General features: G+C 64.9%; 1 protein-coding gene across 7 annotated transcripts; it reads right to left on the bottom strand.

Moving 5' to 3' along the window:
• Positions 1-6,653: 6,653 nt before the first annotated feature.
• On the bottom strand, positions 6,654-23,392 carry RAB3IL1 (RAB3A interacting protein like 1). 7 transcript variants are annotated; one of them, XM_045574045.1, is made up of 11 exons: positions 23,169-23,392; positions 12,920-13,157; positions 12,460-12,555; positions 12,308-12,385; positions 11,526-11,744; positions 10,551-10,697; positions 10,011-10,139; positions 9,818-9,930; positions 8,539-8,638; positions 7,722-7,788; positions 6,654-6,895 (listed from the first exon to the last, which is right to left on the bottom strand). In XM_045574045.1, the coding sequence occupies exons 1-11, from the start codon at positions 23,318-23,320 to the stop codon at positions 6,816-6,818; spliced, it is 1,419 nt and encodes a 472-aa protein (XP_045430001.1). In that variant the 5' UTR covers positions 23,321-23,392; the 3' UTR covers positions 6,654-6,815. The 7 variants fall into 7 exon arrangements, with proteins under 7 accessions (XP_045430001.1, XP_045430000.1, XP_045430002.1 ...); XM_045574044.1 differs by having other exon boundaries at positions 6,654-6,898; positions 23,169-23,388; XM_045574046.1 differs by having other exon boundaries at positions 6,654-6,898; positions 10,551-10,646; positions 23,169-23,387.
• Positions 23,393-24,120: the final 728 nt, after the last annotated feature.

Below are 24,120 nucleotides of genomic sequence, written 5' to 3' on the forward strand. Positions count from 1 at the left end.
TCCCCAGTAAGGGGTGTGAAGGAGGCAGCCAAGCGGTGATTCTCTCTCATCATTGATGTTTCTCTCTCTCTCTCCCTCTTCCTTCCTCTCTGAAATAATTTTTTTTTTTTTTTTTTAAAGAAAAAAGCCTCCAGCATGGCGGCGTCCATGCTGGCTGCCCGCTCCTTCTGGCAGAGGTGGGTCAGCAAGTAGCAGGAGGAGGAGCCGGGCCCACCCCCTGTCCCTGCAAATGACTCTAAGTGATGCAACTGCCTGGTGTGTGTTGCATGAGTCCATCCACAAGTATCCCTTTGCCCTGGTAAAATATATATACTTAGGCCAAAAAAAAAAATAAGGAGGAGGGGGAAATTAAGGTCCTAAACATAGGACATGAAACCAAAAACTCCTTAAAGGAAACATTGGGGGGCGGGGGGGGGGGGGGCTCTTGACATTGGTTTTGGCAACAATTTTGTGAATATAACCCAAAAGCACAAGCAACAAAAGCAAAAACTAATGAGTGGGGCTACACCAGTGGTTGGCAAACTGCAGCTCGCGAGCCGCAATTTGCCACTCTGTTGACACATGAGTTTGTGGATCACTGGGGTAGGGACTTAATCACAAGAACAACAACAGCCTGTCATTATTGGAAATCAAGAGTCTAGGTCAGTGGTCAGCAAACTCATTAGTCAATAGAGTCGCAAACTGTGGCTCGCGAGCTGCAGTTTGCCGATGACTAAATTACACCAAACCAAACAGCTTCTGCACAGCAAAAGAATCAGCAAAATGAAAAGGTCACCTCTAGAATGAGAGAAAATACTTGCCAAAGCTCTCTCTGGTAAGAGGTTAATATACAAAAGATGTAAAGAACTTGATAGCAAAACAGCAAACAGTCTGATTTAAAAATGAGCAAAGGAACTGAACAGAGATTTGCCAAATAAAAGGTGCCTGGCCTCAGGGGAAGGCCAATCAAAACCACACTGAGATATAACCCGTTAGAAGACTTCATAAAAAAGATGAGAGCTAACAAGTGTTGTCGAGGACGCGAAGAAAAGGGAGCCTTGTGAGTGGAACTGATGCAGCCACTGGGGGAGCAGCATGGAGACCCTTCGCACATCAAAGACTGCACTCCCGTGTGGCCTGGCAACCCCACTTCCGGGTATACATCTAGAGGAATGAAAACACAATCTTTTCTTTTTTTTAAATATATTTTATTGATTTTTTTACAGAGAGGAAGGGAGAGAGAGATAGAGAGATAGAAACATCGATGAGAGCAAAACATCGACCAGCTGCCTCTTGCACACCCCCTACTGGGGATGTGCCCGCAAGCAATGTACATGCCCTTGACCGGAATCGAACCTGGGACCTTTCAGTCTGCAGACCAACGCTCTACCACTGAGCCAAACTGGCTTCAGCCTGAAAACACAATCTTAAAGAGGTATGTGCACTCCCATGTTCACTGCAGGATTGTTCACTGTGACTGAGCTGTGCTGTGGGAACATCTCGGTGTCCACTGACAGATGAATGAAGAGGTGAGATAATCTATATATATAAAAGCCTAAGCAACGACAGAACGACACAATAACCAGAATGACCCGTGCTATGCCGTGTGCGCTGACCACCAAGGGGCAGGTGCTTAATGAGGAGCTGCCCCCAGCCCGCAGGCCCTGATTGCCAATGGGGCCTGCTGGTCAACCTCCCAGCCCCTCCCCTGGACTGGAAGGTCCCGATCTCCAAGTCAGGGCCAGGCCCAGGGTCAGGGCTGGGAAACAGGGCCGGGGGGTGGGGGGTGGGATGGGGGATGGCAGACACGGGCAGCGAGGGAAGGCGGAGGGCGAGAGGCAGGGCGGGGAGGAGGCCGGGAGGTGGGGAGCCTAACCGGCCCTGATCCCCAGCCAGGCCCAGGGACCCCACCCATCCACGAATTTCGTGCCCCGGGCCTCTAGTGTGGAACACTCTTTAGCCATGAGAAAAGCAGGCACTCCCGCCATGGTGCCAACATGGAGGGCATTCTGCTAAGTGAAGTAAGTCAAACAGCAGGAGACAACTACCATATAATCTTCCTCCTAGGTGGACTCTACAAAGTCAGCTCGTAGCGGCAGAGTGAAATGGCGGCTGGCAGCTGGAGGGACCGGGAAGCGGGGAGATGTTGGCTGAAGGTAAAAGCTTTCAGCGATGAGATGACTAATCTGGGGACCTGAGGGGCAGCGTAGTGACCACAGTGATGCTATAGTCCACGCCTGGAAACGGCCTCCACAGCGGCAGCCCTCACCCCTTCCTCTGGGACGGACCTGACCCCTGGCACCCTCTCTGGACCTGGCCTGCTCTCAGCGCATGGTGAGGCCGCTGGGGGTGGGGTGTGTTAGGTCCTCCACACCCCCAGCTGCACCCGGAAAGACAGGAAGGTGAGGCCGGCACCGAGTCCCCCAGGAGGGAGGCAGGGACAAGGCCCAGTGCCATCCCCCCTCCAGGCACTGCACCCGGGCAAGAAGAGCCAAGGGCCCAGCCCTCCCGCCGCCCCATAAAGCCTGACCTGTGCCTCCTCCCCACCGCGCCCCACGTGGCTGCTCTGCCGGCCTTGGGGCTTCCATAGGTCCCTTCACCTCCCTGGGCTGCAACTCAGGGGCTCCTGAGTCTCCTGGAGTGTTTGTGGGGTGGGGGTGGGGTGAAAGAGGAACTTGGGGCTCCATTGTCCCCACCCCCCGCAGAGCGAGCGAGCGAGCCTCTCTGGCCACTTGGAGAGGGAGAGGCACCGCTTGACATTCCTGAGCAGCCGCTGGGCCGAGGCCAGTGCTGGTTCAGGGAGGAGGAGGAGGGGGAACTGGCCCAAAGGTGAGGGAGGGCCCGGGCATGAAGCATCGTGGGAGGGGGCCCTCCAACACGGCCCTTGCCCAGCCCCCGCCGCACTGGCCCTGCCAGGAGCTGCCACACAGGCCCCTTGTTGGACACACCGACGTCTCCACCCTGCGGAGCTGCCAGCCGCTGTCCGGGAGCCAAGCACTGCATGTGCCCTCCGGCCGGCCGGCGGGGCTCGGCCAGCGGCATGGGCGCACCGGTGCGTTAGGGGAGCGCCAGGCACCCCCCTCCCCCCAGGGCAGCCACAGAGCCCGATGGTCCCTCCTGGGCACACACACAGCGGACTCCCTGAGCCTCAGGATTCGCCTGGCAGCTCAAGCTCACCTCCCCGCCGGCTTGGTCCCCGCACATCCTCCTCTTGAGGGGCTGGGGGGCAGGGCCGCAGGGTACTCACACCCTGCCTCCCTCCCCGCCACGAAGGCGAGGCCGCACAGAGGGCGCACAGAGCTCCTCAGAGCCTTAGCCAGGAGGCCGCACAGATGCCGGAGCACAGGCACACAGGAAGATGCTCAGCAGCATTAGCATCAGAGAAATGCAAGTCAGAACCGCAAGGAGCCGCCCCGCAGCCATTAGCAGCCCATTATCCGCGGGCAGCGAGGGAGGGGGTGCGGGAGGTGGTGCCGGGGATGTGGCGCCATCGGAACCGTGCGCACCGCGGAGGGTGGTGAAGCAGCAGGCGCCATGGAAGACGGTGTGGAGGCTCCTGAGCGCACCTGCCACCCCATCCACCTCTCAGCGAACATCCAAAGGAATGGGAAGCGGGATAGGGGAGAGAGGGAGAGGGAGAGAGAGAGAGAGAGAGAGAGAGAGGGAGGGAGGGAGGGAGGGAGGGAGGGAGGGAGAACGCGAGAGAGCGCTGTGCGCCATGCCACGGCGGCAGTGGTGGCAAGACTGTGTCCATCGGTGGGTGGATGAGGCCGTGGATCCATACGCACCACGGAAGGTTACCCGGCCCCCCGCTGCCGCAGCCGGTGTGAACCGGAAGTGGACAAACACGGCACGGTCCACAGACAGGGTCTGCAGTGACCGTCCCGGGAGCGAGCGCGGCCCGCGGCCCGCGGCGGGGAGGGCTGTCTCGGACAGAGCCGCAGACCGGCAGGATGAGAAAGCACCGGACATGTTTCACAGCGGTGTGAACACAACCAACACCACAGGCCGCTGTGGCTCAGTGGCTGAGCGTCGACCTATGAACCAGGAGGTCACGGTTCCATTCACGATCGGGGGGGGGGCCCACAAGCCCGGGTTGCAGGCTCAATCCCCAGTACGAGGCATGCGGAAGGCAGCCTATCAATGAGCCTCTCTCGTCATTGATGTTTCTCCCTCTCCCTTCCTCTCTGGAATAAAAAATACTATATATATAATTTTTTTTTTTTAATGGTTAAGATGGTAAACTTTTCTTTACCACAATAAAATAAAGGAGAAAAGGGGGAGGGGACCTTAAACGGGATGTCAGCCAATCTTCCCAATTCACAGATGAGAAAACTGAGGCCCAGAGAGGAGCGCAGGGCCCAGGTCTGGAGCCCCGGCAGGATCAGGCCAGGACAGGCGTGGCAGGCTGTGAGATGTGGCCGAGTGGTGGCTGGGCTCAGCTCAATGGCCTGGTGGTGCTAGCTTTCAAGAGGTGGCCTCATGTGCCAGGGCCAATGGGCTATCTAGAAAATTCACTCAAGAGGAATAACACCTGTGCGGCTGATGTCAGCCGACTGTTGCCTCCCTGAGCCCCCGCCTACCTCACTCAAGCCAGAAGAACAGGGCGGGGCAGGGGTCACGGGGTAAAAATGTGGAAAACAAACCTGGACTCAAACCTGCCTCTGCCGCGGCCGCCACCTCAGCTTCTCCACCTCCAAGACCCGGGGAAGGGCCTGGCTCCTCACCAGGAACATGGCCGGGGTTTGAATTTTATTTTATTTTTTTAGAGAGGGAGAGAAACGTCAACAGGAGAGCGAGAGATCCATGGGCTGCCTCCTGCACACCCTCTCCTGGGGATCAAGCCTACAACCGGGAACTGGACCGGTCACTTTGTACGTGGAGACGTTTAGTAAACGGAGTCTAGGACACTGGCTGACACTCTGGGGCCGGGCTCATGTTGTGGGGACCCTGGTTCCTGTGTGCCCTCCCAGTGCCTCAGTCTACTCATCTGCAGAACGGGGATAACAGTACCGCGTGGGGCTGCTGTGGGGATCACAGGAGCTTGTTCATGGAAGGGGCTTGACACCAGGTTTGGGACAGGACCAGTGCTCAGCAGTGAGGTAGTGTTGGGAGATAATGGGGCCAGAGTGTTCCCATCCCTCACACACCCCTGGGTATCTCAGCTACTGCTCGCTCCTATGGCCCCACGAGGGCCTGACAACAGAAGTGCTCTTTGTTGCCGAAACCGGTTTGGCTCAGTGGATAGAGCGTCGGGCTGCGGACTCCAAGGTCCCGGGTTCGATTCCGGTCAAGGGCATGTACCTTATATGCGGGCACATCCCCAGTGGGGGGTATGCAGGAGGCAGCTGATCGATGATTCTCTCTCATCGATGTTTCTAACTCTCTATCCCTCTCAATCCTTCTCTGTGTAAAGTCAATAAAATATATTTAAAAGAGAGAGAGAGAGAGCGCGAAGTGCTCTTTGTTGGAGGGGCAGGCAGAGCAGGTCTGGAGGGTGGGGTCCTCGGCCAGGCCTCTGCAATGTCACCCTGTGTTTCCCTGGCCCTGGGTGTGACAGAGTCAGGGCAATGGGTGTGGGGGGAGAGCAGAGCTGGGTAGTGCCAGGCCCCAGCCCTTCATCCTCCCGTGTCCCTGATGGTTGCCACAAGCAGACACCACCAGTCAACCCTGCCACTGTCCCCTGAGCGCCAGGCAGCTGACTGTGGGCTCCAGGCTTCCTTTGGCCTGAGGCAGGGAGACTGGAGGGCCCCCCCGCCCCCAAAGGCCCTCAGGAGGCACGGCCTAGCCAACCATTCTCCCGACAGCAGCCGCTCCTCCCCCAACAGCCCACAGCCCCACGGAACCCCGGGAGCACCAAGGAGTCCTCCCTACAGCCACCCCGCAGGATCTGGCTTAATCCCGAGCACGAGGGCGGTGGGCGAGGAGAGGATTTGGTTTCATTCCTGCCGATGCCCGCGCCTTGGCCCGGGCCCCGGGGCACAGGAGCGAGGCCGCACCTCCGCCAACAAAGGCTTCCTTTATTAGACGGAGATGCGCTGCATTCCATTCCGAGGCGGACCCTGGACGTGGGGAGCTACGTGTCCGGGTGGTACCGGGACCTGAATGGGCTGGGAGGGGTGAGGAGGGCCTGGGGCCGGCCTATCCCACCCCTGTCCCGCGGGCAGGGCTTGGGGACCTCGGCCCACGCAGTCTGAAGGCAGGCATGGCGCGCTGAGGCCCCGTCTGTGCTCTGCTCTGGGGAAAAGTGCCCGGTCCTTCCAGCGGTGGGGGCATTGCCTCCCAGAGCACAGGGCTCAGAGGGGCGGGGGCAGGTCAAATGGGAGGGCCCTTGTCCATCGGAGAAACTTGGAGGCAGTTCTCAAGCAGGTTCCAGCTGGCATGGAAGTCCTTGGCACCACTGCCCCGGGGGCAGGTCCACTGGGACGGGGAGAGGGATGGCCACAAGGGGGCGCTGGTGCCCAGGGCTTGGGAACTGGGGTGGGCAATCCCAGGACACCAGGCTGCCCAGCAGCCACAGCACCTGCAGGCAGCAGCTCTCGGACCTGGGGCCGAGGGTGCTGGCCGCCGAGGTGTCCCCTCCCGAAAGCTGAGCCCTGAGTGCGGTCCGGGTCCTTGGTCTTTGGTGCCTTCTAGAGTCTCGTGGTGGCTGTGCCACGGGGAAGGGAGAAGGTCCTGTCTCCCTGGGCTGGGCGTGTGGGGCCGGCGCAGTGCGCCTCCTCGGCTGGCCGTCTGTCCGGCTGTTCAGCTTCCGGCTCGGGGCGGCTCCTGCCCCGCCTTCCCGTCCGTCTGCCGGGCCTGGGCAGCTGCTGCTCCGGCTCCGGGCCCCGCCGGGCCTAGGCCTCCTGGGGGAAGAAGCCCAGCTTGGCCAGCGACATCTCCTTCCGCAGCCTGGTGACCTCCCAGAACATGGGCTCTGCTGCAGGGCAGAGAGGGGGCGGCTTGGCGACGGCTCGGGGTCACCTCGGGCGGACAGCCTGACTGGACAGGGCAGCGGCAGGCACTCTGGGGTCCCCCGGTCCCCAGGACGAGGGGCTGCTCTCTCTGGGGCTCCCGTCTGCGGCTCTGGGGACTGCGGAGGGGGCACGTGAGGGAGCTGCACTGTCCAGGCAGCGGGTGGCGGGGGCCCCCACAGCCGGACACATCAGCAGGTCACACGGCCACACACTCGCAAAGCCTTCCCTCCTCTCCTCCCGAGGCTTCACCGGGACCCTGAGCAGGGCGCAGGGCGCAGGGCCAGTCCCTGCAGCTGGAAGGAGGTGGCCCCTCTGGCCTTCCTGAGGGAGGGATTTGGCCCCCCAGGCTGGGGGAGAGGCGCTCACTCCAAACTGGCTCAGGAGGCTCTCAGGGAACCAAGTGTGGAGAAATGGAATCCAGGCTATGCAGGGGGGTGGGAGGGGGCCAGGGGCATCCGAAGGCCACACCTGGAGGAGAGGGGTGCCTAGGGGAGGCCCCTCCTGCAGGTCCTCAAACGCCAGGCCAGTGACAGGGAGCTGTCCCTGCAGGGCCCTGGGCCAGGGAGAAAGCAGTCCCACCCAGGCAGGCGGGTGGCATCAGGCTAGCGTTACCTGGTGAAGCGGGTTCAGAGGCTCCTTTGGCAGCTCACATCAGCGCCTGGCTGACCAGCGCTTTCCTAACCCAGCGTCTCCCCCTCCCAGAGTTCTGGCCCCAGCCTGGGACAGCAGAAGCCTCTGATGGACCCCAGGGCGCCCTCCCCGCGGCGGCCACCAGGGGGCGCTCACCATCCTGCCGCACCAGGCCTTGCTGGATGTAGCGGATGTAGGTGAAGAAGTTGCACACGGCAGTGATCTGTGGGAAGAAGCGGGGAGCATGTGACCAGCCAGTCCTCAGACTTGGGGTCCCTCAAACGCCAGGGCAGGTCAGAGACCAGAGCGGGACGCCCCGTGTCCTGTCCCATCAGAGCCTGAATCGGACGGGGCTGGTCTGTTTTAAGAATAACGGTACTGCCGAAACCGGTTTGGCTCAATGGATAGAGCGTCGGTTTGGGGACTGAAGGGTCCCGGGTTCGATTCCGGTCAAGGGCATGTACCTTGGTTGCGGGCATATCCCCAGTAGGGGGTGAGCAAGAGGCAGCTGATCGATGACTCTCTCTCATCGATGTTTCTAACTCTCTATCTCTCTCCCTTCCTCTCTGTACAAAATCAATAAAATATATCGAATATTTAAAAAAAAAAAAGAATAACAGTACTATTTACGACTTGTACTGAAACTAGCACTGCATCAAGGGCACGCTCTACGGGCCTCTCCTGCCCTGTTCCTCGGGGAAAACGGAGGCTCCAGAAACGAAGCCAGCTGACAAGTGTGGAGGTCACGGATACCTCGGCTGCTGCCCAGGGGACCTGATCTGGGCACCCTGCTAAGATGGGCCCAGACCACTGACCAGGGAGGTGAGAAGCAATGGGTGTTGGGAGCCATGGCGTTTATGGCATTTGTTCTGGTGTGGCTGTGTGGCCTGATCCTCTGAGCCTGCTCTGTAGACCAGAGTCCCAGCCCTGGGGGCCCCTCAGGAGCCATGCGGTGCGCTAAGCGGTGACTCACTCTGGCCCGGGACGACGGTGAGATGTAGTAGTGGCTCTCGGAGTCCCCGAGCCGGATTCGGTGGCGACAGGCCCGGGCCAGCCCGCTCAGGGCGCACGTGCTGCGGGGAAGCAGGGGCCGAGGGGGCCGGCTGGGCTCACCCGCCCGCTCATGCAGGGGGAGGCACAGCCGAGGGGGAGGCAGTGGGAGGGGCGGCAGATGGACACCGGGGCGGACCTGGCGTCCTCTCCCCAGGCCCAGCCTCCCGAGGAGCCCAGGGCAGGCCAGGCCAAGAACTCCCGGGGCTGGACCGTTACACTAAGCTGGGGAGCCCCTGCCCCTCCCCCCCGAGGGCAGAACGTGGGGAACCGCACGCTGGCTGAACCGAGAAGCCCCTACGATGCCCCTCAGACCATCACCCCTTCCCGGACGAAGCAGAGGCCACCCTGTCCTCCCCTTGGTCACCAAGGCCCCAGGCGAGGCCATGCCAGCAGGGCCTTTGCCAGCTCCCCTCAGCTCCGAGCAGCCCGGTGCTGCCTTCTCCTTCACGCGGCCGTGGGTGCCAAGGAGCCGGCGCCTCCAACGCTCCACACCTCGCCCCTCGTCTCCTCTGCTGCTCGCCCTGCCCCGGAAGTAGCCACGGAGAACCCCGAGCAAAGGAAGGCCAGCCAGGCTGCTCGGCTGGGGGACTTGTCAGGGCCTTCGCTGCCCCCGGGTCACCGAGGCTTCCGGGTGGACCAGGGAGCCCCTTTTCAGGGACATGGTTGGTGGTTTGAGAAAGGCTGGCAGAGCAGGTTAACACCCAGGTCTCACTGGCTCCCACCCCTGGCAGCCAAGAGCACTGATCCCCAAGCTCCACCCTTGCTCCCCCCACACTCCCCCCCTCATCGCCCCCCACAAGCCTCTTGGTTCTGCTCTGGCCCTACTCAGTGCAGCCTGAGCAGAGAAAGGACAAGGGGCCAGGGCCCCTGGGCCCTTAGGACCAGAAGGCCGAGCTGGCCACTGACACCACTCACAGTCGAGGCCCGGACCCCACTGTGGGAGGGAGGGGGTGGGGAGGGGGTGCCAGGCCAGCAAGGAAGAAGGACACCCCACCCCCGGACTCCCTGGCGAGTCTGGGGCCCGTGACTAGGGGCAGGATGGTCAGTGGGCAGAGCCACCGTCCCTCTTCTGCCTGGTGCCCCTGTACCCGCCCCCTGCCCACCCGGAGCCCCACAGCGCTCTCTGGGCATGCCCTGCGGAGCTCGTCCTCTCCGGCCAGGCCCCTGGGGGGAGCAGCAGGGGCAGGGAGCCGGCTTACTTGGTGCTGCCATAGCCAGCGGCGGCTGCCTTCACCGTGGGCGGTGTGTGCGAAGCCACGGGCTCGATGGTGAGCGTGTTGTCCTCCACGGCGGCCCGCACCAGCGCCGAGAGCTGCGCGGACCAGGGCGCGGTTGGGCGGTGCGGGCGGCCGGCGGAGGGGCTGGGCCTGCCGGCCGCCCACGCCCACTCACCTCCTGCGCCGTGAAGTCCAGGCAGGGCCCCACGTCCTCGCGGTACACGCGCCCCAGGAAGGCGCTGTCCTTGTCCAAGCTGGGCGACTCCCGCCAGGCCTGGAACTCCGCAAACAGCGTGGTGTCCACCTGCGGGGGAGGGAGGGGGAGGGTCAGGGCGCGGGGCAGACGCAGGGGCGGGCAGAACCGAGGAGGGGGCAGCAGGGAGGACGCAGGGCAGGCAGCAGCATGCCGGGGTTTCCCAGGGCCCCCCTGGGCCTGCAGGAGAGCTCAGCTTCAAGGCGCTCCGGCTTCCTTTGCACCAGCCGCTGGCAGGCTCGGCCCCCTGCGCTGTCTCCGTGCGCCCTGGGCACGCACCTGGTCCAGCCTCATCGGGAAGAGCCCTGCCTCCTCCAGGAGGAAGGGCTGGAGTGCCCCCACAGGTCCACCAGGCCCCGCACACCGAGCACACACACACAGAAGGGAGCACAGGGCGCTGGGTGGGGGGGGGGGCATGCAGAGTGAGGCACAGGGGCAAAGGGGCGGCCCCGGAGCCGTTACCTGGCGGGAACAGGAGAGAGAGGCAGCGGAGGCGGGGGCCGCGGGCCGCTCCCCAGGCGGGAGCTGCCAGGCCGGCTCGTAGGTGAGGTGAACCGCCTTACTGGGGACCACACAGAGGGGCAGGGACAGGAGGGGGGGCAGCCTGGGCTGGGCAGGCGGGGCCAGCAGGGCAGACAGACAGCGGGTGCAGGAGACAGAGGGAGGAGCAGAGGTTAGTGTTCGGTCAGAGCTCAGAACGCAGAGGGGGACAGAGGCCGGGCCCGCACCTCCTCCCAGGAAGCTCTGAGACGCGGGGCAGGATGGGGCTGGGGCCACACGGGCATTAGAGACCCAGGAAGCCTGGGCCCACTGGAGCCCTCGGGGGTGCTTGCTGGGTGCAGCCCCGCGCCGAGCTCCGACACCCACGCTCCTCCACCCCTCTCCGCCCCCGAGCCCCCACGTCCCACGCGAGGAGACTGAGGCGCCGACAGGAGCCCCCACTTGCTCGAGGACAAGGGTACCCCGGGCCAGCGTCCACCCGACCCACGTGCTCCATGTGCCCGGCCGAGGAGGGAGACGGCCCCTCGGAGGCCATGCCTGTCCCGGCACCATAGCCACAGGGTCCCCAGGCCTCGAGTGCAGGGCGTCCCGGGTGGTGCCGGCCTCAGGGCTGCGGCCACAGGGCCCATCGCCGTCACGGAGGCTCAGCGTTGCCGCCGGAGGGCAGGCGATCAGGCCGAGGCAGCTGGGTGCAGGGCGCCACTTCCGCGTGGAGGAGTGGGGCGGGGGGCCAGACCCCAGGCTGCACACTGGGAGCTGAGGGCCATAGTGTCCTTTACAGGAGCCTGCCAGCCCTCACGGCCAAGGACACACGCCCAGAGAGGGCAGGGCAGGCTCCGGGGTGGGGGTGGTGGGGGAGAGGTCCGGCCTGGTCCCACCTGGCCCCTCTGCCTGGCTGACAGTGGGTCAGTGCCACGGCCCGCCCCCCGCCCTCACCTCTCTGCCCTCCTTGTCCGGGGGGAGGATGTGGCCTGCCGCGGGGCACGCGAGGGGGCAGAGGGCGCTGCTGGTGCTCTTGTGGCGCAGGTGGCCCTTGCGGGGCCCGGCCTTGGCGGGGCTCAGCAGCTGGGGGTGCAGCTCGCGGTTGGGAGAGGCGGGCGTGGACGTGATGACCAGCGTCTTCAGGGCGGTCACCTCCGCCTGCAGCATGTCGATCTGGCCGGGACGAGAAGGGTGCCAACCGTCGCCCAGGGTGACGCGGCCCTTCCCCTCCCCCCCTGCTGCCCGGCAGCCAGGATGGCAGCACGGAGCACCCACCCCCACCAGGTACCCCCACTGTGAGCCGGACCCTGAGATGCCCTGTCGGCGAGCTAGCCTCCCACGGAGGCGCACCCCGGAGCTAGGACAGCCAGGCCTCCCATTTTAGACGCACAAACACGCTACTTGCCCAGGCTCTCACAGCCAGACAGAGGACCCTGCTGTGTTGAGGGCGTGTGTGTGTGTGTGTGTGTGTGTGTGTGAGCTCGTGTGTGCGTTGGGGGGGGGTGGGGCAGGGGGTGTGTGTGACAATGACCATAGGATCCTCCCAGCCCCTGGAAGGCCCCAGGTCTCTGTGGCACCATGAATTCCAGCCCCACCCTCTGGGCCTCGGTGTGCCCACCCCTGGCGCCCTGCCAGGCTGTGCAGGGTATGTATGTGTGTATGTGTGTGTGTGTGTGTGTGTGTGTGTGCGTGTGACTGATCGGAGGAGAGGGGGTGTGGGCAATGTCGGGGCTCACCTTGCCCCGAGCCTCTTTCAGCTGCTTTTCTGACGCCGCCTGCTTCGTGTTGGCTTCTCGCACCATCTTGTGGGCTTCCTGGGAAGACGGCGGTGGTGAGGAGCCGATGGCGCCCAGCAGCCCGGCCCCCGCCGCCCCGCGGCCCCGCGTACCTCGAACAGGCTGGCTGTCAGCTCCTCCAGCTCCCGCTCCAGCTGCTCCCGGACCCTGCACAGCCGCTCGCACTCCTCATCCTTCAGCTTCAGCTCCTGGGGGCACCGGGCGGGCGGCTGTCAGCCCCTCCGGGGCCCTCGGGCCCGACACTGGGGCGACCAGGCCCCTTCCGGGCCCCATGCCCGGGTCGCCTTGGTGGCGGGGGCTGAGCTCGCCTCTGCTGCTCTAGCTTATGAGGCGTTTTCCATTCAGCTGCTGGCAGGGGGGGCACCCCGGCTGCCGGTGCCTCAGAGCCTGGAGCAGGTTTTCGGGGACCACCCTTCTACAAGGCACCCTACAACTGCTGTCCTCTGTCTGCACTCCGCCGTGCCCGTGCAGGCCTGGACCGGTGCCTGAGGCCTCTGGGCATCCGGCCCCCCCCCCCCCCCCCCCCCGCTCTCCCCGACCCCCGGCCCCCACCTTCTGGGCCTTGTGCAGCTCCTCCTTCAGGAACTCGGAGCCCTTCTCGCGGATCTCCATGGACGAGCTGCACAGGCGGGACACGTCCAGCTGGGCGGCGGCGGCAGGGCCCTCCTCGCCTTGGGTCCCCTCCCCGGCAGCGGCCTCCGCCTCGGCTCCCGGGGGCTCCCTGCGGCTCTTCCAGGAGGCCGGGGCAGCTTCGAGGGGCGGTGGGCGGCCCTCGTCCGGGTGGGGCTGGCTGCGAGGCAAACGGCAAGCACAGGATGCAGTTCTCAGACCTAGAGAGCTGAGCCTCTGCCTGCCACCCTGGGCCTCAGTTTATAAAATAGGGACGCCAGCACCAGGGTTGTCCCAAGGGCAGAATGGCCAAACACGAAATACCTCGGGGGCAAGACTTCATCTTTGTCCACCACACCCACTCCAGCCCAGGGCCTAGGGCTCTGTGTGGCACCCAGTAGGTGGTCAGCACCCAGTAGGTGCTTGGCTCTGGGTGTCCAACAGGTGACTGTCCATTCATCAGGGCTGAGAACCTGAGCGTCCACCTCTGTAGAGGTGGACAACCCCTGTGGTCCTGCCTCAAGGGCCACTGAACGCAGAGAGATGTGCATAAAGCCTTGGCACACAGGAGGCACCTAAGTGGGCACTGCTTTTGTTGTTACGGTTAATGCAAATGTTATGCAAATTAAGGACGGATCAAAGACGAAGGACCAGCCATGGCCGGCAGGGCTGAGGCCCAAAGGTTCTTCAACCACCAGGCAAGGCAGACCCACCCACTTCCTGCCTCCCAGGCCCAGCTCTCCCTGGCCAGCCCAGTGGCCTCCCCCGACCCCATTCTGGGCCTCAGGACCCTCCTCCCCTGGAGGGGGGGGCACCAGCCTCTGTCCTCACCTCCTTAGGCTAATCCACACTCCCCCCTCCAAGAGGACCCTGGGGAGGGGGCAGGGGAGGAGAGAGGGAAGAGGCCTTAGCCAGAAGCGCTTTGTGCCAAGACAGCACCTCTGGACTCGCTCACTCAGCAAAAGCTGGCGGCTCCTGAGCCAGCAGCTTCTAGGCGGCCGCGGCTGGGCTGAGGGTGGGGGCTGGGCCAGGCCGCGGGTAACATGCGGAAGTGGAGGTGGGGGGCTCCGAGGGGCCCACCCAGGAGGCAGGAAAGACAAGGCCAGAGTCGTCGGGTTCGGGATTGCTGCAGGGAGTGGTGAGAGGCAAGGCCGGGGACTGGCCTCCTCCTGTCCTCTGGACCCTGGAGCCATCACCAAGCAGCCCCCCAGCCTCAGTTTCCCCCAGGGCAACACAGAGGGGCTGGCCACCCGGGGAGCCCAGCAACGAGCCCTTTCCTAACCCTTCACACGGCCCTGAGCAGCCGGCCAGCCCGGCCCAGCCTCTGCTCTGGAGCTGCCCAGAGTGTGGCCTGGAGGTCTCGGGGCTGGTCCTGCTGGTGAGTGTTTGGCTGGGACACCCCTCCTCCGCTCCATCAGCAGAGTGTGTGCCAGACAGGTCTCCCTACTTCCCTCGTGGGAAAGGGTCTCGTTGGCAGGGCGTCCCTGGGGCCTGTGGGCATGGCAGTGCCACGGGGTCCCCGGCCTACAGCCGGCGTCCCGGGCCTTACACTCGCTAGAACCGCCCGGGGTGCTCCGCTCACACATCTCATACCACACTCAACAGCAGCGAGGCCAGGCCCCGTCCTAAGAGGAGGGGGAGTCTCGGCGAGGGACACCACCAGGCCAGGTCACAGAGCCAGCTGGTGGGTGGCAGTGCGGGAACAGGTGCCGGGTCTTCAGTCCAGGCCCAGCGCCCCCAGTGGGCGGGGTGTGAGTGGTGGGATGTGTGCTTGGCCCCGGAGCCGGGACCGCTGGGCCCAGGGGACCCAGGAAGCCGCCCCCCCCGCGTGGTGCAGCGAGCGCAGAGGCCAGCGGTGGGCAAGCCCAAGGCCACACCAGACTCTGAGCTGCAGCGCAGGCTGCACGTGAGCCCCCGGGAATGTCCCGGAAACACCTGCCCCTGCTTCCCGCCGGTGGCTGGGGCTAAAGCCTGCAGGAGGTGCGCTGACAGTTAAGGGCAAGTCCCCGGACACAGCCCCAGGTAGATGGCGTTTGGCAGACACCACTCTACCCCACCTCACTCCACCCCACCCCACCCCACGCCTGCTGGCTCTGGGTCCCACCGCTGAGCCCTCTGGCCCGGAGAGCTGCGCCCACTGGCCATGCGGAGGTCAGGGGCTCGGCCCTCAATGTGGGGGGGGAGAGTGGGGGGCAGCAGGCCCACCTCGGAGTTGCCCACTTGGATAGAATAAGCAAGAACCAGACCAGAGGCCAAGAGTGGGGGTGACCCCCGGGGACAGCACAGGTCACGGACAGGACCCCAGGCCTCAGGCACCCAGACTCTGAGCCTGTCCCTCTGCAAGGCCCACCCGGCCTGCCCAGGAAGAGACGGCACCAGTCCCGCCCAGAGCACCCAATGCTGCCCACCAGTGTGGCCTGGGCCTCTCCCGCTGGTCCCAAGGGCAGGGTGGGGGTGGGGCCCGACAGGCCCCCATCATTTTCCCAACCGGCTCTCACTGCAGCCCCTGCCAGGGGGATGGGACTCTGTTCTGCCACCGGAGGAGACGGAGGCCCCGAGACAGTCTCTGCGTCACCCCCCACCCCCGAAAAGCCCAGCACAGCCCAGCGGCAGAGCGTGGGGACAGCAGGACCACCCTGTGGTCACCAGCTGCCCAGCTGTCCAGGGCCGGGGCCAGGGTGCAGGCGCAGGCAAGGCCCACCCCATCCCGGGAGGGAAGCTCCGATCTGAGGACCCTTTTCCTCCCACTTCCGCCTGCGAGGCCAGCTCGGTGACTCAGAACCTTCAGGCTCAGCAGGGACCCAGGCCCCTCCCTCCTAGGGTCCAGCCCAGGCCAGAATCCTGTCCCGCAAGCTCAGCCCCGCACGGGCCCGCGGTGCCCTGGGCGTGAGCCCCTGTGTGGGGCGGACACGCTCTCAGCAGAGAGGGGGCTCCCTCGGAAGTGCTCCCCTGTGTCCCCTGCAGCCCGTCCCCACCCCCTGCCCAGACCTCCCCAGTCCCCGTTCCCCGCAGACAGCCCAGCGTCCAGGATACGGGCCCTGGAAGGTCGGCTCCGGGGCAAGAGACGGGAAGAGTCAAGGCCACAAGTGGGGGTGTTTCCTGGAGCCCCGGCAGTTCAGACAGGAAGCGCCCCGGGGGGTCACTTCCCCTGGAAGCACGCCGGGGTGCGGGGAGTGCAGCCCCGCGCCCCCACACCCATCCAGGCCGCCCGGGAGGGCAGCGTGCTTCTCTCCCCAATCACAAAAATGGGCCAAAATGGATCCTACGGTCCCGCCACCCAGCAACCCCACTGGAGCAGAGGCCATTCCTGAGGCCAGGAGGGCCCCACGAGGTCCGCTGTGCCCCCCAGCCCCCGCCGGCCCAGCCAGCCACACAGTCCCTCTGCCCAGGTCACCTCTATGAGCCAAAGGCCCTGAGCTGATGGGCATCACAGGCTGGTTAGGCCGAGAGGGAAGCTCCGGAGCCGGGGCAGCAGAGGGCTGGAGGGGCGCTGGGACCTTCCCCTCTGCCCAGGGCAGGTGGCTGCGGCTGGTCAGGTCAGCGGGCGCCCTGGAGGGGCCAGGAGACCCCTGCCCTCACTCAGCAGCGCCCAGTCACCCCGAGGGCATGAGGCCGGCAGTCAGTGACCCTCCTCTGGAGACCAGCCGCGGAGGGAGACCCCAGGACAGGTTCCGCGTTGGCTCCCCATCAGCCTCCCGCCCAGCGGGCTCCCCTGACCAGGAGGGGCCGGGACAGCTCCAAACCCCGCAGGTGGGAACCCCGAGCCGCGGCCCACCCGCCCGGGCGGAGAGAGGGTTCGGGGCGCAGGTGTCACCTCGGGGAGGAACCTCCTTCGGCCGCTGCGGGAGATGCTTTCCCCATCCCGGTTTGACAGGAGATTCAGAGAAGGATGGCGACTTGGCGGGAAGTGGCCGGGTGGGAACTGCACCCGAGTGCTGGCACTGGTGAGTCATGTGACCTGTCACCCAGAGAAACCCCAGGGCGGGGGCGGGGGGGGGGGATGGGGCTTTCGGAGAAGTGAGGCAGGAGGCAGACGGCTTTGGGGAAGTTGGAGATGGTGCCAGACGGTGGGGGGGGCGGGCCCCGGGCTCCCCCCACGGCTGTTGAGAAGCCAGGTGGCTCTGAGCCAGGAGGGGCCACACAGACACCAAGGACTCCCAGAGGGGGCTCGTGGGAAAACCAGGGGCCGGGGTGGGGTGGGGGGAACAGAACAAATGGACATCGCAGCCATTAATCAATGTGATCGGAAACCCAGGAATGAGGCGAACAGTGGTACCCGGGGCAGCACCAAGAGGCTGGGGTGGGGTCTTTCGGGGAAGGGAAGGGGGTGGCTGAGGCATTGGGGAAGGGGCGGCTGGAGGGAGGTACCCGGCCAGAGGGAGCACCCACAGCCTGAGCCTGGATGAGGTATGGGGGGCAGAGGCGGGGAGGCCGGAGAGCCAGCCTGGGGACCTGGGAGGAGCACTGCCTGGCGGTGGAGAGGTGGGGAGTTCAGAAGAGGGGAACATAGTCGACAAGGGACAGAGCAGGACTCTGGAGGGGGGGCGGGGCTGGGTCCACTGCAGGAAGGGGAAGCAGGTGTGTGCACAAGAGGGAGGGAGGGAGGGAGGGATAGAGGGAAGAAGGGAGAGAGGGAGGAGGAGGAGCAGGAGCAGGGAGGGGCGGGGCAGCCTCAGGATGCTAAGGAGGGAGGTCAGGACCTGAAGCAGGTGGGCCAGGCCACGCCTCTCCCCGCCCCCACCCCAGGCGGCAATCCAGCCGTGTCTCACAGAGAGCCAGCACCCAGCATGTGCCTCAGTCCGTACGAAGAGAACCTGACACCCATGACCTCCGACATCCCACACACACACCGTGAGTCCCCAGCACAGACGCGTGGCTGGGCAGCGGGAGAGATACCTGCTGAGGGGAGGGGAAGCAGGAATCCTGAGGGCTTCCGGGAGGCGGCCACGGGGGTGGCACAACCCCTCCCCTGCTCCTGACCCAGAGCCCCAGGCCATACTTCAGGGAGGCATTTGAGATCTTGCCTCCTGGCCATGTGGTTAGTTTTTCTCAAGTAAAATTTATAAAAGTAAAAAAGAAAAAAAAGGCTCAGAGCTGTCATCCCCATGACTTAGGCCTCCAGGCAAGAGGAGCACCGAGGGAAGCCGCCCAGAGCAGTTAAGTGACTGGCTCAGAACCCACCGCGCTCTGCGCCGGACCCCCCACCCCGCCCCGCCTGCTGCAGACACACCCTCCCTGGCGTCCGGGGCGTCTCATCCCCCTGGTGCAGCCCCCGGAGTGAGAGGTTTGCTTAGACCGGGGGCCTACACCAGTGGCCGGCAAACTCATTAGTCAACAGAGCCAACTAGCCACAAGAGGATGATCGAAATTTCTTTTGAGAGTCACATTTTTAAACGTAAACTTCTTCTAATGCCACTTCTTCCAAATAGATTCGCCCAGGCCATGGTATTCTGTGGAAGAGCCACACTCAAGGGGACAAAGAGCCGCGTGTGGCTCGAGAGCTGCAGTGTGCCGACCACTGGCCTACACCAACATCCTGTGGCCGCTCCATGGCAAAACCTGGCCCAGATTCCAGACTCTGGCCTCAGAGGACCAAGTCCCCAGCGCCTTGCACAGTGTTAGCGGCCGAAGCACCCAAGGTGCTGTCCGGGCCCCAGCCCCTCGGAGCAGGTGTGGTGCCCACAACTACAGACTTGGGGCCTTTTGGGGGTTAGAGGGGTGCAGCCAGCTGGGTCCAGAGCTATGGCCCCTGCTCAGAGTCCCAAAGGAGCAGGTGCACCTGAGCCCGGCAGAGTCCTGGCCCAGCACCCGTCCTGGCCACGAGCAGCCGGCACCCCAAGAGCGATGCTCGGAGTTCCCATGAGTACAGCTAGCCATAGTTAGAGAGGCAAGAGTGAACCCCCAGCTGCTGCTGGGTCTGGGTGAGCTCCTAGGGTCCTGGCAGTGAGTGCTGGAAGCTGGGCCCCTGACCTGTCCATCCCTGCCTCCCATATCCAACGGAGGGGTCCATAAAAAGGCAAGGGTCAAGGTTACCCCAAAACCCTGCCTCTCACTCCGTGGACACCCGGCTCCCCATCCTGCCCCCTCATGCTCTCCATCTGCATTTAAAAAGCACCTACTTCGTGCTCGGCCCCTCGGCTAGACCCCGGGGAGTCCCTGTTCATACAGGAGGGAGACCACGTGGGGCCACGTGGGGTGGGCGTGGCAGCGGGTTTATCCCGAGCTTCTCCAGCTCTATCCACTGAGTCCTTAAAGAGGGGCGGCTCCCAGGGGGCCCTGCCAGTCGGTCCGGCCCCGGCTTGGATGCCTCCAGGGCCTGGATCACTCCCCACCCCACCCGCTCCGTCACCCAGAGCCCAGAGAGGGGAGCTCATACACTCAAGGTCGGATAGCAACTACGTGCTGAGGTTTGCTGTGGGCACACCCCAGCCTCCTCCGGGCCTGGCTGCCCTCAGGCACAGTTAAAGCCAGGCAGGCCTGCCCTCCCCTCCCCTCCCCGGGTACCTCCAACCCCCTCCTCATCGTCCCTAAACGCCTTCCCTCCAGGTGCAGCTCAAAGAACCCGCCTCCCTCTAGCAGCCTCCAGCCTCTCACTCAGGGGCTCAGGGTGGAGCGTTGACTTAAGAATCAGGAGGTCACTGCTCGGTTCCGGCCAAGGGCACATGCCCGTGTTTGCGGGCTCGATCCCCAGTAGGGGGCACGCAGGAGGCAGAGAACCAGTGATTCTCCCTCATCAGTGATGTTTCTCTCTCTCTCTCCCCCCCTTCCTCCCTGAAATCATATATATATATTTAAATACATATTATATATAATATGTATTTAAATATATATTTATATAAATATATTTTATTGATTTTCCACAGAGAGGAAGGGAGAAGGACAGAGAGCTAGTAACATTGATGAAACACACCCCCAAGAAGGTGCATGCCCTTGACCGGAATTGAACCTGAGACCTTTCAATCGCAGGCTGACGCTCTATCCACTGAGCCATATATATATATATATATATATAAAAATTTTTTTAAAGAGTCTTCAGGCTCTCTACACCTCCCGGCTCCCCTCCCAGGAGCCCACTCTCAGCTCTCCCCCTCCCCCTGAAGTACCAGTCCCGGTTGGAGCACCGGGCTCTGGCCTGCGGGAACTCTCTGGCCCCCGCCTCCCCCGCCCCCCCCCCCCCCCCGCCGCCCTCACTCCCGGTGAGTGGGAGCCCTGTCCCGGGCCGGTCCATCTGGCCCGGTTCTTACAGGAACACAGCCACCCTCACTGGGGCCACATCCCGACCAGGACCTGGTCTTCCCGGGAAGGGGAAGTGTCTGCCGGCCCCATGGCTCCCCTGAGCCAGAGGCAGACCAGGGTGCGAGGGGCGCCCGCCGCACCTCCGAGCCCAGCCGCCCGGGGCCCGGCCAGAGGCTCCGAAACTTGCAAGCGACTTCGGCGGAGACCAGCCCCTTCCCGACCGCGCTGCTTCCCAAGGGTGTCCCCAGCCTGGGCGCACCCCGGATTCTCTGACTTACACCCACCCGCCCCGCACACACCCCCACCCGCCCCGCTCTGCAGATGAGCCCGGAGTTGGCGCTGTCACGGCGCAGCCCGGCACGGTCTCCGCCGCGCCCCCAGCCTCCCGCCCCGCGGAGGGCCCCCTCGGCCCTTGTGCGGGGACGGAGCCCCGCCCAGCCCGGGGCGCAGACCCGGCAGGGATCCCCGATCTTCCCAGCCTGGAGGCAGCCCCGCCGGGACCTACCCGCTCCACATCCCGGAGCTCTGGGCGCCGGGCGTCCGTCCCGCCGCCGCCGCGACCCCCGGCCCCGCGTCCCCGCCGCCGCCTGTCCGCCCGCCCGCGCCCCGGCCCGTCAGCCCGAACCCTGCCCGCGGGGTCACGTGGCGCAGGGCGGCCGGGGGACACGTGCCCGGCCCCGCCTCCGCCGCCGCCGCCGCCGCCGCCGCCGCGGGGACTGGCCGCCGGCGCGGGGAGGAGCCGCATCCATCGCCCGCGGCTCCGGGGCTCCAGGCTCCCGGGCTCCACTCTGGTCCGCCGCTCCGCTCCGGACCCACCGTGCTCCCGGCTTTCCGCTTCCTGATTCCGGTGGGATCGCACTCTGGGTCAGCACACCCTCCACCCCAGGGCCGAGCTCCCCGCCCCAGCTGCCCCCCGACAGCACCCCCGGAGGCAGCACCCCCCTCCCGTGACAGCACCCCCCGGGACAGCACCCCCCCTCGGTGACAGCACCACACACCACCCCCCCCCCCCCCCCCCCCGTGACAGCACTCCCCCCCCCACAGCGCCCCCTGGGACAACCCCCCCCCCACAGCACCCCCCCCTCGATAGCACTCCCTGGGACAACACCCCCTGGGACAGCACCCCCACCCTCGGTGACAGCACCCCCTGGGACAGTCGACCCCCCCCCCGACAGACCCCAAAGAGTGGGTTCCAGGCAGGAGCCACCGTGTCCCAAGTCACCAACCCTCACCCTGGCCCACAGTCCTCTCTCTGGAGCAATGCACCACCCCCCACCCCCAACACACACCCCTGTCTGCTCCCACAGCCTCTGCACAACTCCCTGAACCCCAGACCCTGGGCCCTCGTGCACCTCAAACTCCCTGACCCTCGCTGCCCTCGTGAGCTGTGACCTGGGTCCAGGGACAGCACAGCCTCCTCTTCGGGGGCCCATGACTCCCGCCCCCCGTTCCCGGGCCTGGAAGGAGGTACTTCCCACAGGGCCCAGGCTTGGCTTGGTCAGGTTTCCTTCTGGGGCACCTCTGTATTCCATTCAGTCATTCACTCATTCACACAGAGAACAAACTGGGGACCTTACAAGAGCTGGGGACCCAGAGGGAGCGGCTCTGGGACGGTGGGGGGATGGGAGGACGGGCCACACTTTCCGCCTCCACGTCCAGGGCCATGGCTTGCCCAGGGCGCTTCTGCTGCCGCCACCTTCCGGTTTGTCCAGAACAGAGAGCAGTTCCTTCCCTCGGGGCTCAGCTTACCCGGGCTCAGGGCTCCGTGAGTGGAGCAGCCAGGCTTCCGGTTTCCTGGGCCAGCTCCTGGACAGGGACCCCCTGGGCCTCCTCTGAGTGAGTCCTTCCAGAATCATCCCGCCCACACCCCCCAGCCCTCAGTCCGCAGGGCAATGGTTTCCAAGACCCTGGTTCCCCAAGGACAGGGACCAGCTCCTTCCTGGGTGCTACCCACCCCACCCCACCCACCCCACCCTAGCCCAGCCCAGCCCTGCCCAGCCCACCCTACCCCAGCCCAGCCCAGCCCAGCCAGCCCCCAGGGTCTGGCTGAAAGCAGATGTCATCGTGTTTGTTGATTTGTCACCAAACCTGCTGTCCGCCTGGCCCTGTTTACTATTTAGGGGAAGAGGGAGGCGACACACAGCTCAGCAGGACCCTTCCCCTCCATCCTCACAGCCCGGACAGGAGACACCAGACACGGGAGGGCCGGGAGGAGGGCTGGTGGGCTGAGATGCTTGAGCGACACCTCAGCAGATGAGTGTGGGGTCACCATTCTGGGAGCAGTGACACCCCGATTACTAACCAGAACCATCCCACCACCTATGGATCCAGTTATCCGGGACCCGCAGGCTCACCAGCTTCTCCCACCGCCCAGCTCGCCCTCCTGCCCGCCTGGAAAGGCTGGGCTCAGAGAGGGTCAGGCACCTGCCTGAGGCCACACAGCCAGAGGCGACGGGGCTGAGACCCCTTGTACCAGCGTCCTGAAAAGACAGCCCAGAAACCACTGGAAGCTACCGCCGCTCCCAGGCGGCACCGAGGGGAGCCGACCAGGTGCGGGGAGAAATAGAAAAAGGCGTGTCCTCTGCCCCGAGCCACTGCCCCCCAATCTCCCTCCCCGGCAACGTCCTGGCTGACCTGGCCCCCCAGCCCAGCTCCGGCCCTTGGCTGGAGCGGGGTGTGGAGCAGAGCTGCCCGCCTGGACAACCTGTCTCCTGACTCTGTCCTCGGCCCACGGCGCTGCCCGGGGACTGACAGCTCCTCTCTGAGCTTGGACTCTGCGGCTGCAGAACCACCAAGCTGGGCAAGGAGGGCCGCCCCCTCGCTGACCTCATAAGAGGCTCACATCATTCCTCCCAGCGCCAGGCCAGTCCCTGTGCGAAACCTGGATCTCACCCTCCCCTCGCCCCCTGGGGAGCGGCAAGGTCCCCCTCCCCTCCGCGCCCTGGGTCCCACTTACCTGTCTGAGTCCGGGGGCTCCTCTCCCAGGCTCCCCTCCAGGGCAGGGCCCAGACCTGACGGGGCATAGCGAACAGTCCCTGAGCTCACCGCCAGGTACACGGGGCACTTCCCGCGGGCAGGGCAGCTGGGGCGCTCCTCCGGGGGGTTCATGCCTGGAGGGCGGACTGAGGGTCCCTCTGGAGAGGCGGGCAGGCGGGCAGGTGCCGAGCCCTCTCCCCGGCCCGGCTCACGCTAACCTTTGCTATCTCTGCGAAGCAGCTGCCTGGGAGGGCGGAGCCTCCGGACAGGCCTCTATCTCCTCAGACCCGTAATTATTAACTCCCCTGGCTCTGCAGGCCCCAGAGAGCGCTGGGGCCCTCCTTCAAGGCTCTGGGCCTGGGAACGGGGCCCTCAAAGGCTGCGGGAGCCTCCTCCGCGGGCCCCAGGCCCCAGGCTCCAGCTAGGCCCTTCCCTGCTCGCCTGCGTGGGCACTGGGCAGCCTGGCCGGCCCTGGCTCTCTCCCTCGCTGGCTGTGTGGCCCTGGGTATGGCCCCCTGCTCCCCAACCCTAACCCCTGGCCTCCCTGTCCCCTTCACACCCGCAGCCGCCCGCAGAAAGGGGCAGCTCAGCGAAGTGGTCTGGGGCCACACAGGCTGGACTCAGGCCCTCTCCCAGACTGCGAACCTCTGGACACATGGGGCTCTCCATGCCTCAGTTTCCCCAGCTGTGCGAGGGCATCTCAGCCCCTCGATGTCCCTGCCCAGATATGGCCGACAACCTCCCTCCCCTCACATTAACCCTCTCCCTCCGGTCTGCACCCGCCCCAGCCCGCTGGCGAATCTCTCTTCTGCTCACGCCCCTCCTCCAGGGGGCCTCCTCCGTGGTTGCTCTCTCACACCGAGAGCCCTGGGGCCCCTCCTCTGGCTCACGGCAGCCTCATCCACCCGGAGGGGCTGGAAGCTTCGCCCCGA

The sequence above is a fragment of the Pipistrellus kuhlii genome, unplaced genomic scaffold (genome assembly GCF_014108245.1).
Source record: "Pipistrellus kuhlii isolate mPipKuh1 unplaced genomic scaffold, mPipKuh1.p scaffold_m20_p_59, whole genome shotgun sequence".
NCBI classification, from domain to species: Eukaryota; Metazoa; Chordata; class Mammalia; order Chiroptera; family Vespertilionidae; genus Pipistrellus; species Pipistrellus kuhlii.

Bases quoted from the DNA above. Each gene is read 5' to 3' on its own strand.
- RAB3IL1 (XM_045574044.1), bottom strand. From the start codon at position 23,320: ATGAACCCCCCGGAGGAGCGCCCCAGCTGCCCTGCCCGCGGGAAGTGC. The intron at 10,698-11,525 runs GTGAGGGCGGGG...CCGCCTGCCCAG, and splicing joins CGGACAAGGAGGGCAGAGAG to CCCAGGCTGCCCCCCCTCCT. The intron at 9,931-10,010 runs GTGAGTGGGCGT...TGGTCCGCGCAG, and splicing joins TGGACTTCACGGCGCAGGAG to CTCTCGGCGCTGGTGCGGGC.